Consider the following 12142-nt stretch of genomic DNA (forward strand, 5'->3'; position numbering starts at 1 on the left):
CACGCATGTTCAATTTTTTCCTTGACTCAGAATCACAAATTTCTCATTGCCCCTTAGCTTGTAGGTCAGCTGAATGCTGTTCCTGCTTAGTCCTGTTCTTGTGCTGAATCTGTTCATCAACACTGCTTAGAAACCACTAAACATTACCTATCACCTTTGTCACGCGGGGGAGATGGATTATTATTTGTCACTTGGATAGGACTGCACCCATCCAAAGAACTAAAGTAACAGAGGGGGGGCTTGGTCATTTATATACCTTGCAAAGAATGTACAGAGTCACTCTTTGTCCTGCTGATCTGCCTACATTTTACAGTCTTTGCTTTACACAGAAGCAACAAAGATCTTGTGATCCGAATGCGCTGACATGTAGGAATGGAACTCTGACCTCCAGCAGTCCCATCCTATGTGCTGAGCAGAACAGTCCTTACTCCAGCCTGCAAAATCTCAGGCAAGACTGCAGGTCTGTTCTTACACCTCGAATATATAAACCCAACAACTAATGCTATATGAGGATGCATAAACCAGATCGAATCTCAGATGAAAACAGCTTCAAAGGTCAGAGATGTGCTGGCCTGAACTCAGCATAATTTTTGGATCTGCATTAGTTAATTAATAATCTTACACATTATTTAAACTCAAATCATTAGTAAGTGCGTCATATATATCCAGATTTTCAGAGCAGTACACAGACAACACATTACGAAGCAGCAAGCTCAAGATTCCATAACTACACATTCTTCCCTTGAGGAATATTTAGCTAATAATTATCCTTTATGCAAATAGAGCAATGCCTGACTGAAGACTTTCATTCATTTCAACGTGCAAAAACAGAGCTGAACATTCCTGTCTATGCAGCTATGCAGGTAAGATATTTGCTTCCCCTCCCACACCTCTGAACTCAGGTTTTATTTGTTCTTTGACTATTTTCAAAGGTGCAAACCCACCTCCTTTCAGTTACTTTACACACTGGAGTTGGTTTTTAAGTTTTGTCATGATTCTGTTCTTAATATTGCTTGTACATACCGGACACAGGTTTGTGAGGCACGTAGCCAGCAGTAACTGGTATGGGAGTAATCTTTCCTGCAACCCTGGTGTAAGAGATCAAGACCAGCCATTTGGCTAGTTTTTATTTGCACTTAGGCAAACTGGCCTATATGAAGCTTCTCTGGTTCTCAAAATACTAAATTATTATTAAACCTGAACATTTTCTTAGAGATTAAATATGAAAGAGGGTTTCCAAAATATTATCCTTATTGTGTGTGGTAAGCCCAAGATACCAGGTAAGACAACAGGAAAAAACATGAGAATGGGATGTCAATTTGTTTTTCTCTACCATAGCTTAATGTGACTAAACAAAGTCCAGCAAAACCACAGGGCAGGAAACAGAGCTTAGTGTATAGCTTTGTGACTGATTACTAAGTCTTTGAAAGCTGTCTTGAAAGATTGTCTTTAAAAAAAATACCAGACTTTCACTCTGGACAGCTACTTTGCCAAAAGCAAGAAGGATTTTTAGGAATGTTTTTTGACTGCACAGAAAATGTCTTTTTAGTGGCTATGCTCTAGGACTCTAATACTGACTTGCCTTCAAGTGTGTGCCAAAATTCTGAACAGAACGTTCTGGAACCCCTGAACCAGTCCCTGGAGTACTTGTGAAACAACACAATCATGTATTTTCAATGTCTGATCGTCCAAGGCTGATGGGCCAGCCTTACCAACAGAACTGACTCTGTCAGTTCTCCTGTGCCTGTGACCTGCTCATCACCTCTGTGATTGTTACATGTCAGTGCCTGCCATCTTACTCACTGGGGCCCTGGACTGAGAAGATGTTAATTGAATCACAGCTGCTGGCAAATGCAGGCATTCGGAATAGACCTAATTTGCTTTGGAAATACTAAATCAATTTGCAGAATTTGTGAATTGGATATTTTAAATAAAAATACGCAAATCTGAAAGACTGCTTGACACTCAGAATACCTCCTCAGTATAGTAGTGTTTACATGTAGAGGAGTTAGACTAATGTTCTGGCTTTTCTGACTTGTAGAAACCAAACCAACAGTAGGATTTCTTCCTCTGTCACTTTTGGATAGCATAATGTCGAAACTCAACAGGGTAATGCTTGGAAGTCCCAATATTTTGGCTAGATACATTATAAAGTAACTAAGCGTGTGAAGTTTCACATGATTTTCCTAAACTGCGCTGAAATGTTCTCTGCCTATAGTCTGAAAACTTACTATGTCTGTGTTTAAATAAATGTTTTTTTGTTGCTGGCACCTTCCTTCAGTCTGCTTCCAAGTACATCTAGGTCCTGGTGCTCTAAAGCTGAAAATACAATAGCTTGTGCAAGACAATGAGAAACATTAATTTAATTTGTTCTGACACTTGATCCTTTATAAAACTCATAGGTAATGTCAACATTTCCAAGTAATTCTGCACAACAAAAGCAGATTAATAAATCAAAGAAGTAGGTACTGAAGCAGCACTATACTGCACTATAGGCATTTCAGGGGACTTTATTTCACACTAGTCAGGTCTCCCAGTCTCAATGTCCTCATCGCATCCGCTCAGATCTGTCCAAAGGACTGATTGCTGGGTCGGATTTTTATGCCTCCATAAGGAGTCAAAGTGCACTGGGGCAGAGCTTCTGGGTAGTTTCCTCTGGAAAAAAATCTGGTTTGCAAGCGTCACACACCTCTGTATGCACTGTAAGTGAGGCTAACAGGGATTTTTTTCAAAGCTGTGTTAATACTCAAAACCAGACCAGTACCGTAGTCATAGCCATCTGAGAGACGCTTCTTTCATGCAGAAAAGGTTGCTGTATGAAAGATGAGTAACATGATCAGTTTAACTCAACACCTACAGGTGTTTTAAATCAACTGCTTAGCTAAACTGATGTCTCCCATGTTTTTCTGTAATTTATGCCACAAAAATACAATGAAACTTCAGATGATAAAAAAAAACCCTGCTCCACCTACATTAGTTTTTAGCTGATTTTTTAGTTGGAACACGGAGATAACTGCAAGCATTGCTTGGCTCAAACCATATAAAGGTCTCCATCCTAACTCACAATCACTATTTCAGCAAGAGCAAGTGATTCTAATATACAGCTGTGATACACTGACTTCCGTCCCAAATACAGTATTTAAGAGATGCCCTTAGCATAGAGAGGCAGGCTCACTCTGTCTACTCCTCCTTGGGGTTTCTAGAGATACAGCTTCAGATCTTCTGGTGGACAATCAGGATGGGAAGACAAAAAGATGCATCAGAAAAAAGGGGGGATTTTTTGGGTTGTGCTATTCCACAAAAAACAACTCATCGAGCCAAAATGTTTGTATGTGTGTCAGGAGGCACTGCTTGCCAAGGAACCTGAAAAGAGAAATCCCACTGAACATGTTGTGATGAATGTTTCCTCCCCTGCAGAGATTTTCTCTGGTCAGTGGCATGGTGAAAACACAGGAAGAAAGGTGGGACTAAGGCCAACTGGAAAGCAGCAGTTTGTTTGGCTTGAATGGTTCTTTGTCTTCACAAGACAAACTGAATCACTGAATTTAACCTTAAAGAATGAGTGGTTCAGACAGTCGTTCTGCTGAAGCAGAAAAAATACCCCAACAAAACAAGCTTTTTGCTTTTGCTAATATGATCAGGGTAACTTGAAAAAAACTTCACTGTGAAGATTCCAAACATCAAAAAAGAAATTAAAATAACCTAAACACTACTTCTTGTTGTAATGATATGGAAGATACTTGTATATATATTATATATATATATATATGAATGTGTATGCAAGTAACTTTTACTTCTATTACATGGTTGAGAATATTCTGATTCCAGTCGAAGGCAATGGGTAGACATGTTCTATGCTATACACTGCTTCATCTGCACATCCCAGCTCAGAACAGCTCTTTCAGCAAGTAGTGGGAAGCCTTCATTTGAATGAAACTCAAAGATATTCTGTTAAGCTCTGGAGGCTGAAATAGAGGTTGCTCCTTTTCTTAGAAACCACTTAGTACAGGCTGAGCTGAAAATGGGTCACTTACGTGAACCTGCAAAGGAATCTATTTACAGACACCCTCCGGGCTCCTGAATATTGCTCAGGTATAACCACTGGAAGGATGGTGTTGTATCTCAGCACCTGACTCAGAGGGCTGGAGTAGCACAGGAGTAGACAGATCTGCTTTCCACCCTCCCGTCTTTTGGAGAGGACAGGAGCATTGGAAGCTCTCAGCAAATGTACAGGAGTTAGCACACAGCCATGGTGGAATCCCATTTTCCTCAGGTGGAGCAACTCAGTTATTACTGTGCTCCTGGCATCATAGTCTCAGAACCTGAGGGTTATGCAGCTAAAAAAAACGTTCCTCTGGTAACAACCCTTCCATTATTTGCTGTGGCTTTACTATGTTTTAAAAACAATTAAATTCTAAATTTTAACAGTCTCTGCAAGCCAGTAACATCTCATTTTAGAGCTGAATGTTCACTTGACGTGGATTCTGAAAATGTATCTATCAGAGTAATGGTTATTTACAGAAAGGAAACCCTTATTTTCAGGAGAAAAGAAGAAAATTACCTTCTGCTAGCATGTGTCTGTATTTTAGCTTGAATTTACTTATTCCACTATAAAGGTTCTTTTAACCTTTGTCTAAAATGCATCAAAATTGCTGAAAAAAACATAAGCTTTACCATACTGCCTCTTCTTTGGTTGGCTTTTATAAAAAGCTACTATTCTGATTATCCAGTAGGGTAGTACAGCCAAGAGGTTACTACATTATCATTCACACAGAAGATCTCTTAACAGATTTCCAGAGAAACTATATTCCAATAATCTTATAAACTATTATACTTCAGGAAGCTGCACAAACAATGTGCATGTGCCTATTTTAATGTGTGGGGTTTATATTTTTAGTAAATACAAGTTTACTTGCAAACAAGTGGTGTGAGTTTAGAGGCAGACAGCAACTGTACAATTAAACATACGAGCCTGGTGTACAGAAGCCAGTGCAATATTTTTTTATGTAGCCTATCAGAGGCCCTCTTTGGATATAGAACTGCCCACTGGCTTTTAAGAATGTAGAACAAGGGCACTGTATTTATTTCTTGGCTGTCTGAATTCACTTGGCTGTAAGAAGTGGGTAGCATTCGAGCAGGACTTGCTGTCCTTACGCACAAGCCTCTTATTCTCCAAACTAATTTGGGTAAGACAAGGAAGTGGGTTTTTTTTAATCTTAGAAACATGTCCTTATTGCAGTTAATAGCATTCTGTACTTGATAAACTTTAATCATATGCTCTTAAGTAAGTTCTTTTATCTTTTCTCTCACCTTTACATTCTAACAAAGACTAGATCCAACCTATTTCCTGTCCAAGCAGATCTTGTCTAGCATAGCTGTGGAGTACATTAGAGTGTAAACTAAATCTGGCATCACTGAAGGAAAACCAGACATCAATATTTCTAAATAACTACATTAAATTGTCATTAGTTTTCCCTTACAGTGGAAATAAACCTTATTTACAAATATAAAGAAACTTACACAATGAGAGCAAAAAACTATTTAAGGCAATTAGAATGCATAGAAATCTATTGATTTTTAAAAATATATTGCAATTACTAGACAGGTAATTTTCAACGAGGACAATGAGTCCATGAGAATCTCTTTTCTGCCTTTTACAAAATTGTGTACCTGTAACAGTTAAACATCCTGTTTCAAGTTGTGGTTAAACTTTGCATGACCTTAGAAATTACAGTATCATTTAAATGGTACCTGGGAACTTGCTTAAGACTTTTATGCTAGTTACAGATATGTATCTTACTGCTCTTGATTTGCTACCTAAAGGTATTTGTTAAAATCTGGAAAAAAATCCAAAGTAGGATAGATAGAAGACTTTGTAATAAGCCACTCTCTGTTTGTAGTGCAGCAGATTAAAAGTTTAGAGGCTGTTGGTAATCTGTTCTTTTGTTTATCAATTATACTTCAAGTTGGACTCCTAACTCTTTGTTTTTTCTCAGCTCAGAATTCTATGCTTTAACTAGATGCTACCAAACAAAATCAAAACAAAATGCCCTTAAAAAAAAATCCCACCCCTCCAAATAAAACCACAAAGAAAAAAAAAACCTACCCACAAAACCCAACCCACAAAGAACGATGACTTCTGTTACTACTAACTCTTGGAGTCATTAAAATATACAAACAGAACACTGTGCCAGTGAGTTTACTTCAAGTTTTAGGGGACAGATGTGTATTGCCTTTGTCTTTAGATACTGAAAGAAAAAAGAAACAGCTTTTATTTGTAAGTGAAGACAAGCTTTGACAGTGTATTGCAATGTCACACTTGGCATCAAAGAGCTTTGCTGATAGCTATTGTTAACATTGGGAGATGCTGGGCTGAAGAAGTTCTTTCCTAGAGATTCTGCATACTGTTGTACTAGCACATATAAAAATCTCTTCTTCTAGGTCCGTATGAATCATTCCTTATTTTCCCAGTACTTATATATGGACATCCACTCTTGGAAGTCTGTTCTTTCTTCCTACTGCAGGCCAGAAAACAATATTTGCCACTATCTGACCGTTTTCAGCTTCCTACTCCTATTTTTTACTTTTAAACTGCTAAGGTAGGGCACTTGCATGTGTTGCCTCTCAGTCATGTCCCCACCTACCCCCAAATGATTTATGAATGCGTTCAGCTATTATCAACTTATTTTGACAATTGAGCAAAAATTCAGAGAATGGTGGAAACAGTTGTGTTCGTGGAGGCAAGAGACATCCAAAGCACGTCCACCTGGGGAATACAAATTCCCCCAGTCTTTATGTATCAGAAAACTGAGATGTAAGAGAACCACTGGAAACACAACTGCATTGCTTCTGTTGCCCTCAGAATTGTTGTATCTTACTCCCTGGAGTGCAAAGCTAGGTTTAAACTCACAGTTTAAACCTGAAAATACTAATATGTGGCACTCTTCTGAGATAATAATGCTTCATCATGATGCAGAGTCCGTGTTGCCAAAGTGGTATTTGTGACATGCTTACTGATTAACGGAAGCTCCACAACAAAACAATCTACAATTCAACAGGTTGATCTCATGAGGCAGCTTCAAAGAGTCCGTCTATGGTTTGTGTACAAATTTTTGCATAAGACTAAATTGTTGCTCCCCATAAAGGTCTGCTTTAAGGGTTCTACTGGCAAAGCCTTTCTTATGTGCACTGAGGATGGCTGCAGTGACACATCACTAAACCTACCATATATGAGTTCCACATCAGTGACTACAAGATGCACAATATAGAAAGACTGTAGCCTGCCTCCCTAATAATATGTTTATTTCACACCATCAATTGCTGCCTCTGATCAAAAGGGGCTCTATGATTGGGCATTTGGAAGGAATTACTAACTGAACTCCATTTTTCCTTAGTAAAACAAACTGGATTCAATAGAATGTACTCTTAAATGATCCAAGAAAGGGATCGATCTGTAGATACCCTTCTTAGTGTTGCGTCACTAGGTCCTGTGGTGGTGTTCTTGTTGGGATAATCCTTCCTTAAAAGGACAATCATCTAATAAAATTTTAGAGTGAAGCATCTGTGTTAAAACATAAAATCATAAATTGCAACCTAACAGTAGTTTTGTTCACACTCCAGGAACACATACATGAAGTAAACACTGCGAAAATGGAAAGACCACTGGAGGCTACCAGGATGGAAAACAGCAGCTATTCCTCCTTTGTCATGGAAAGAAAGCCTCATGTCAAGATTAATAGGAAAGAAGTCATGCTAGCTAAGCTGAGGAAGAGCTGTTCCTGCACCCCAAAGAAGCTGAAGAACTTTATCATGGATTTCCTTCCTGTTCTACGATGGCTTCCCAAGTATCAGTGCAAAGAGTACATTTGGGGGGATGTTATGTCTGGGTTAGTGATTGGGATTATTTTGGTGCCCCAGGCAATTGCATACTCACTTCTGGCAGGTCTGAAGCCCATTTACAGCCTCTACACATCCTTCTTTGCCAACATCATCTACTTCTTAATGGGCACATCCCGTCACGTCTCAGTTGGCATTTTCAGCTTGATAAGCTTAATGGTAGGACAAGTTGTGGACCGAGAACTTGTCTTGGCTGGGTTTGACTTGAATGACGATGCCCCGCCAGTCCTGGGTGATGGCTCTCTGCAGAATGACAGCCTGTCAAACACTACTGCCTTCAACCTCACGCTGGCAGGGATGCATGCGGAGTGCGGGAAAGAATGCTACGCCATCGGCATTGCCACTGCCTTGACATTTGTGGCGGGAGTGTATCAGGTAAGTGGTTGCTGGCATCCAGAGGCAAGGTATGACGTTCCTGAAGCTTCTCTGCATGACCTAAGCTTTGGTTCGACTCTTTCAATGAGGGATAGAGCACCAGTTTGCTTAAATGACCCTGGACTGCTTTGTCCAGGAAGAATAACTGTAGGCAACTCAGAGAAAGCACAAGGTAGGCAGTTTCCCTAGCTACTAGCAAGCATAGCTAAAACATCAGTCTTCTACATGACCGTTAATACTGTTTTGATATTCTAGGGCCTTTTGGCATTTCTGCTTTCATGGGACCATGAATCCAATGCAGATATTATCAGGAGGGGAATTCGCAGGTCGCCGAGTAGTCCAACAATGAAGAAATAAGCTGTTTCCCTAGACAGATGTTTTAATGAAGGTGCAGGCTCATACACCTTCTTCTGCACAGGTTTGCAATGTACCACCCGGTGTTTTGCTAGGGGATACCATGGTCCTCCAAACCGCTGTCCAAAGGTAATTCAGAAGTAGAAAGAGGGGAAACAGACTGACTTGTATACTTTTCCGACAATGACTGTTTGAGACTTACTAATGTGCTGCATGTCACAAGGATATCAACACAACACAGAAGGAAACGTGATGAACATATGTATTAATTGTGTACATGTATGGATTAAGAAAGAGCTATCTTCCTGTTTACTAAGAAATTTCAGGCCATATCTGTGAACAACCAAGTGCCCTTGTGAAGCTATACTTTCCAAAGATGTCTAAGGAGAAACAACTGGTTAAGGACAGTATCCTGGGACCTGGGAAAGTCTGTGAGCTCTTCTGCCACTTTTGACAGGCATGCCACAAAGGCTGGCTGTGCTGCACCTTCCCTTACCATGCGGCTAAAATGAAAAGCTGTTTAATACAGCACTGCCACTAAAGTAGGGATCTTAGCTGTTGTCATTCAAGTTCAGTTTACAAAGCAATGGCTGTAAGTTTTAACTTTATTCACTTTAAGCAAGGGGGGGAAAATAGCTTTGGTACAACAGAAGCATTTTTTGTTCCACTGTTCTTTCGCATAGGAAATAAAATTCAGACAAGCCACTTCAGGGAGTCACTTCAGACCAACGTTTGATTGACCTTGCCTCAAACTCCTCATTCACCTCTTGGATTTTTGTATTCCACGACAGTAAAATGAATCACATGTATTAAAAGCAGACTGGAAAAAACAAAAGGATAATTCCTATTTTAAGATTCGAGTAGCCAAATGCTATCTTCTTCCACATAGTTCTCTCTCATTTGTATTTCATTATTTTCAGAAGCATTTAAGACTCATCTTTTTTATTTTTTTTCCCTTTCTGTGTCTCCTCAGGTTCTAATGGGAATCTTTCGTCTGGGTTTCGTATCCATGTACCTGTCAGAGTCTGTACTAGATGGTTTTGCAACCGGTGCTTCCTTAACCATTTTAACAGCTCAAGTGAAGTATCTGATTGGAATAAAAATTCCACGTAGCCAAGGTCACGGGATGCTGGTTATTACCTGGATTAACATTTTCCGTAACATTTCTCAGGCAAACCTTTGTGATGTAATCACAAGTGCCATTTGTATTGTGGTGCTGGTCACTGCTAAGGAACTGGGGGATCGGTATAAGCATAAGCTGAAATTTCCTCTTCCCACGGAGCTGGTAGTTATTGTTGTGGCAACACTGGTGTCACACTATGGTAAGTTAAATGAAGTGTATAAATCCAGTGTTTCTGGAGCTATTCCAACAGGATTTATTCCCCCCAAGGTACCACATTTCAACCTAATGTTCCGTGTCGCTGTAGATGCTTTGCCTCTTGCCATAGTCAGCTTTGTCTTCACTGTATCCCTCTCTGAAATGTGTGCAAAGAAATATGCTTACACCATCCGAGCCAACCAGGAAATGTTTGCTGTGGGGTTCTGCAACATCATTCCTTCTTTCTTCCACTCTTTTGCAACCAGCGCAGCTCTGGCAAAAACACTCGTCAAAACATCTACAGGCTGCCAGACTCAAGTCTCTGGAGTAATAAGTGCAATGGTGGTTTTGCTGGTGCTGCTCTTCTTGGCACCTCTCTTCTACTCCTTGCAGAAGTGTGTCCTGGCTTGTATCATCATTGTCAGCCTCCGAGGAGCCCTGAGGAAGTTTCGAGATGTGCCAGCACGGTACCACGTGAATAAAGTGGACACACTTGTCTGGGTCGTTACCATGGCTGCCTCTGCCTTGATCAGCACAGAAATAGGGCTGCTGGTTGGCATTGTTTTCTCCATGTTGTGCATCATTGTTCAGACACAACGGCCACGGACAGCCCTGCTTGGTCAGATCCAAGACACCAGCTTTTATGAAGACAACTTAGAATATGAAAATCTCTCTTCTATTCCAAAGGTCAAAATATTCCGTTTTGAGGCCCCACTTTACTATGCAAACAGAAACTACTTCCTAAAGTCTCTATACAGACTGACTAACCTAGATCCTAACCTGGAAGCTGCTAGAAGAAAGAAATATGAGAAGAAGGAAAAGCAGCATCTGAAAAAGGGACATCACACAACTGCTAATGGACTGGGCACCAGAGAAAACACTCTGCAACTAGTTCCCAAACAAATTGATTTCCAAACCCTTGTTGTAGATTGCTCTTCCATCTCATTTTTGGACACCACTGGAGTTAACACTCTAAAGGAAATCCTGAAGGACTACAAGGACTTAAACATTTCTGTTCTCCTAGCTTGCTGCAATCCTGCAGTGATAGACTCTCTGAAGAGAGGAGGATACTTTGGGAAGGATTCTGGAAATCTGCAGGAAATGCTGTTCTACAGTATACATAATGCTGTGCAGTTTGCAAAAGACCAAAAGCTTTCAGCAGATTGCTCAGTTTAATCCTGTGTCTTCCTTGACAGTTCACTGCACAGGTGACAGACAGGGAGGGGCAGTTTGCAATAATTAAATTATCATACACACTGTTGGCTGTGTACAGCAATGGGCCTATAAGCCCATGACTAGCTCTCCCCTGAAGAGCTCTGCTATTTGTCTGATGCCACACAGAACAACCACTGGGGATGCAGTCCAGCACCAGGATGGAACAGATTGGATTATTACCTGCACCTTCACTTTAAATGCAGGTGATATGCAATACCCCAGTTTCGGATTGACTTCCCTTTGTGCCATGATCATGTGTGACTCAACCATGAGGCTCATGCTGGAAGGTCTGCCAGGTGCCAGCTGACTCTCACAGTGGTTAGACAGCTAGTTTGTGTTACGAGGGCCAAGCCATCTCCATGGAAATGCCGTCAATCTCGCGTCCCGGACGCAATGGCCTAAATTCTGGCTGGCAAGGCCCTGCCCCTTCGCTCATTCTCGGTGTGCTCCCAAACATCTCCCACTGCTTGCATACAAATGTTGTGGGATGTAGCACCTCTCTCCATCTCAATTACACAGGTTAATGACGACCTGCCACAGGGGAAGAAACAGTGATTCATCACAGCTTTCTTTCAAAACCAGCGTTTCCAAAAACTACTGTTGGATTCACTCCTGTTACTGGCTTCAATCTGTGGTAATCAGTTACTGAAGGCTGTGACACCCTTAATCATGCTGGAAGAAATACGATTCTGATGCACAGTTTTTTAACTAGTAAGAGAATAAACAGCATCAAGAAAAATTAATGGCTTCAGCTGGCAGTCACAGAGTTACCCAGGTAGTTGTACCACCCTGCAAAAGTAATTTTCCTCTGGTGGGCAGATGCAACTCCAATTCAGGAGTGTCAAACAGAAAACCTCAGAACTGTGATGCAGCACATCACAGTCTTCCTACAGCTGCCTGGCTGGGTACGAAGATAAACAGGAGACAATCTGGTAGGGTAGGAGGGTAAATCTGTGATCTGCTTAGGAGGAGAGCAACGGGTCA

General features: G+C 40.7%; 1 protein-coding gene across 1 annotated transcript; it reads left to right on the forward strand.

The window, feature by feature from the left end:
• Positions 1-773: 773 nt before the first annotated feature.
• Positions 774-11119, forward strand: SLC26A1 (solute carrier family 26 member 1; the record flags this gene model as incomplete). The annotated part of the gene is made up of 3 exons (XM_084278836.1): positions 774-863; positions 7621-8271; positions 9599-11119. 3 exons carry the CDS (start codon positions 774-776, stop codon positions 11117-11119), a joined length of 2262 nt encoding a protein of 753 aa, XP_084134962.1.
• Between the last annotated feature and the right edge of the window lie 1023 nt (positions 11120-12142).

This window comes from Gallinula chloropus, assembly GCF_964237585.1.
Source record: "Gallinula chloropus genome assembly, chromosome: Z".
In the NCBI taxonomy this organism is placed as follows: domain Eukaryota; kingdom Metazoa; phylum Chordata; class Aves; order Gruiformes; family Rallidae; genus Gallinula; species Gallinula chloropus.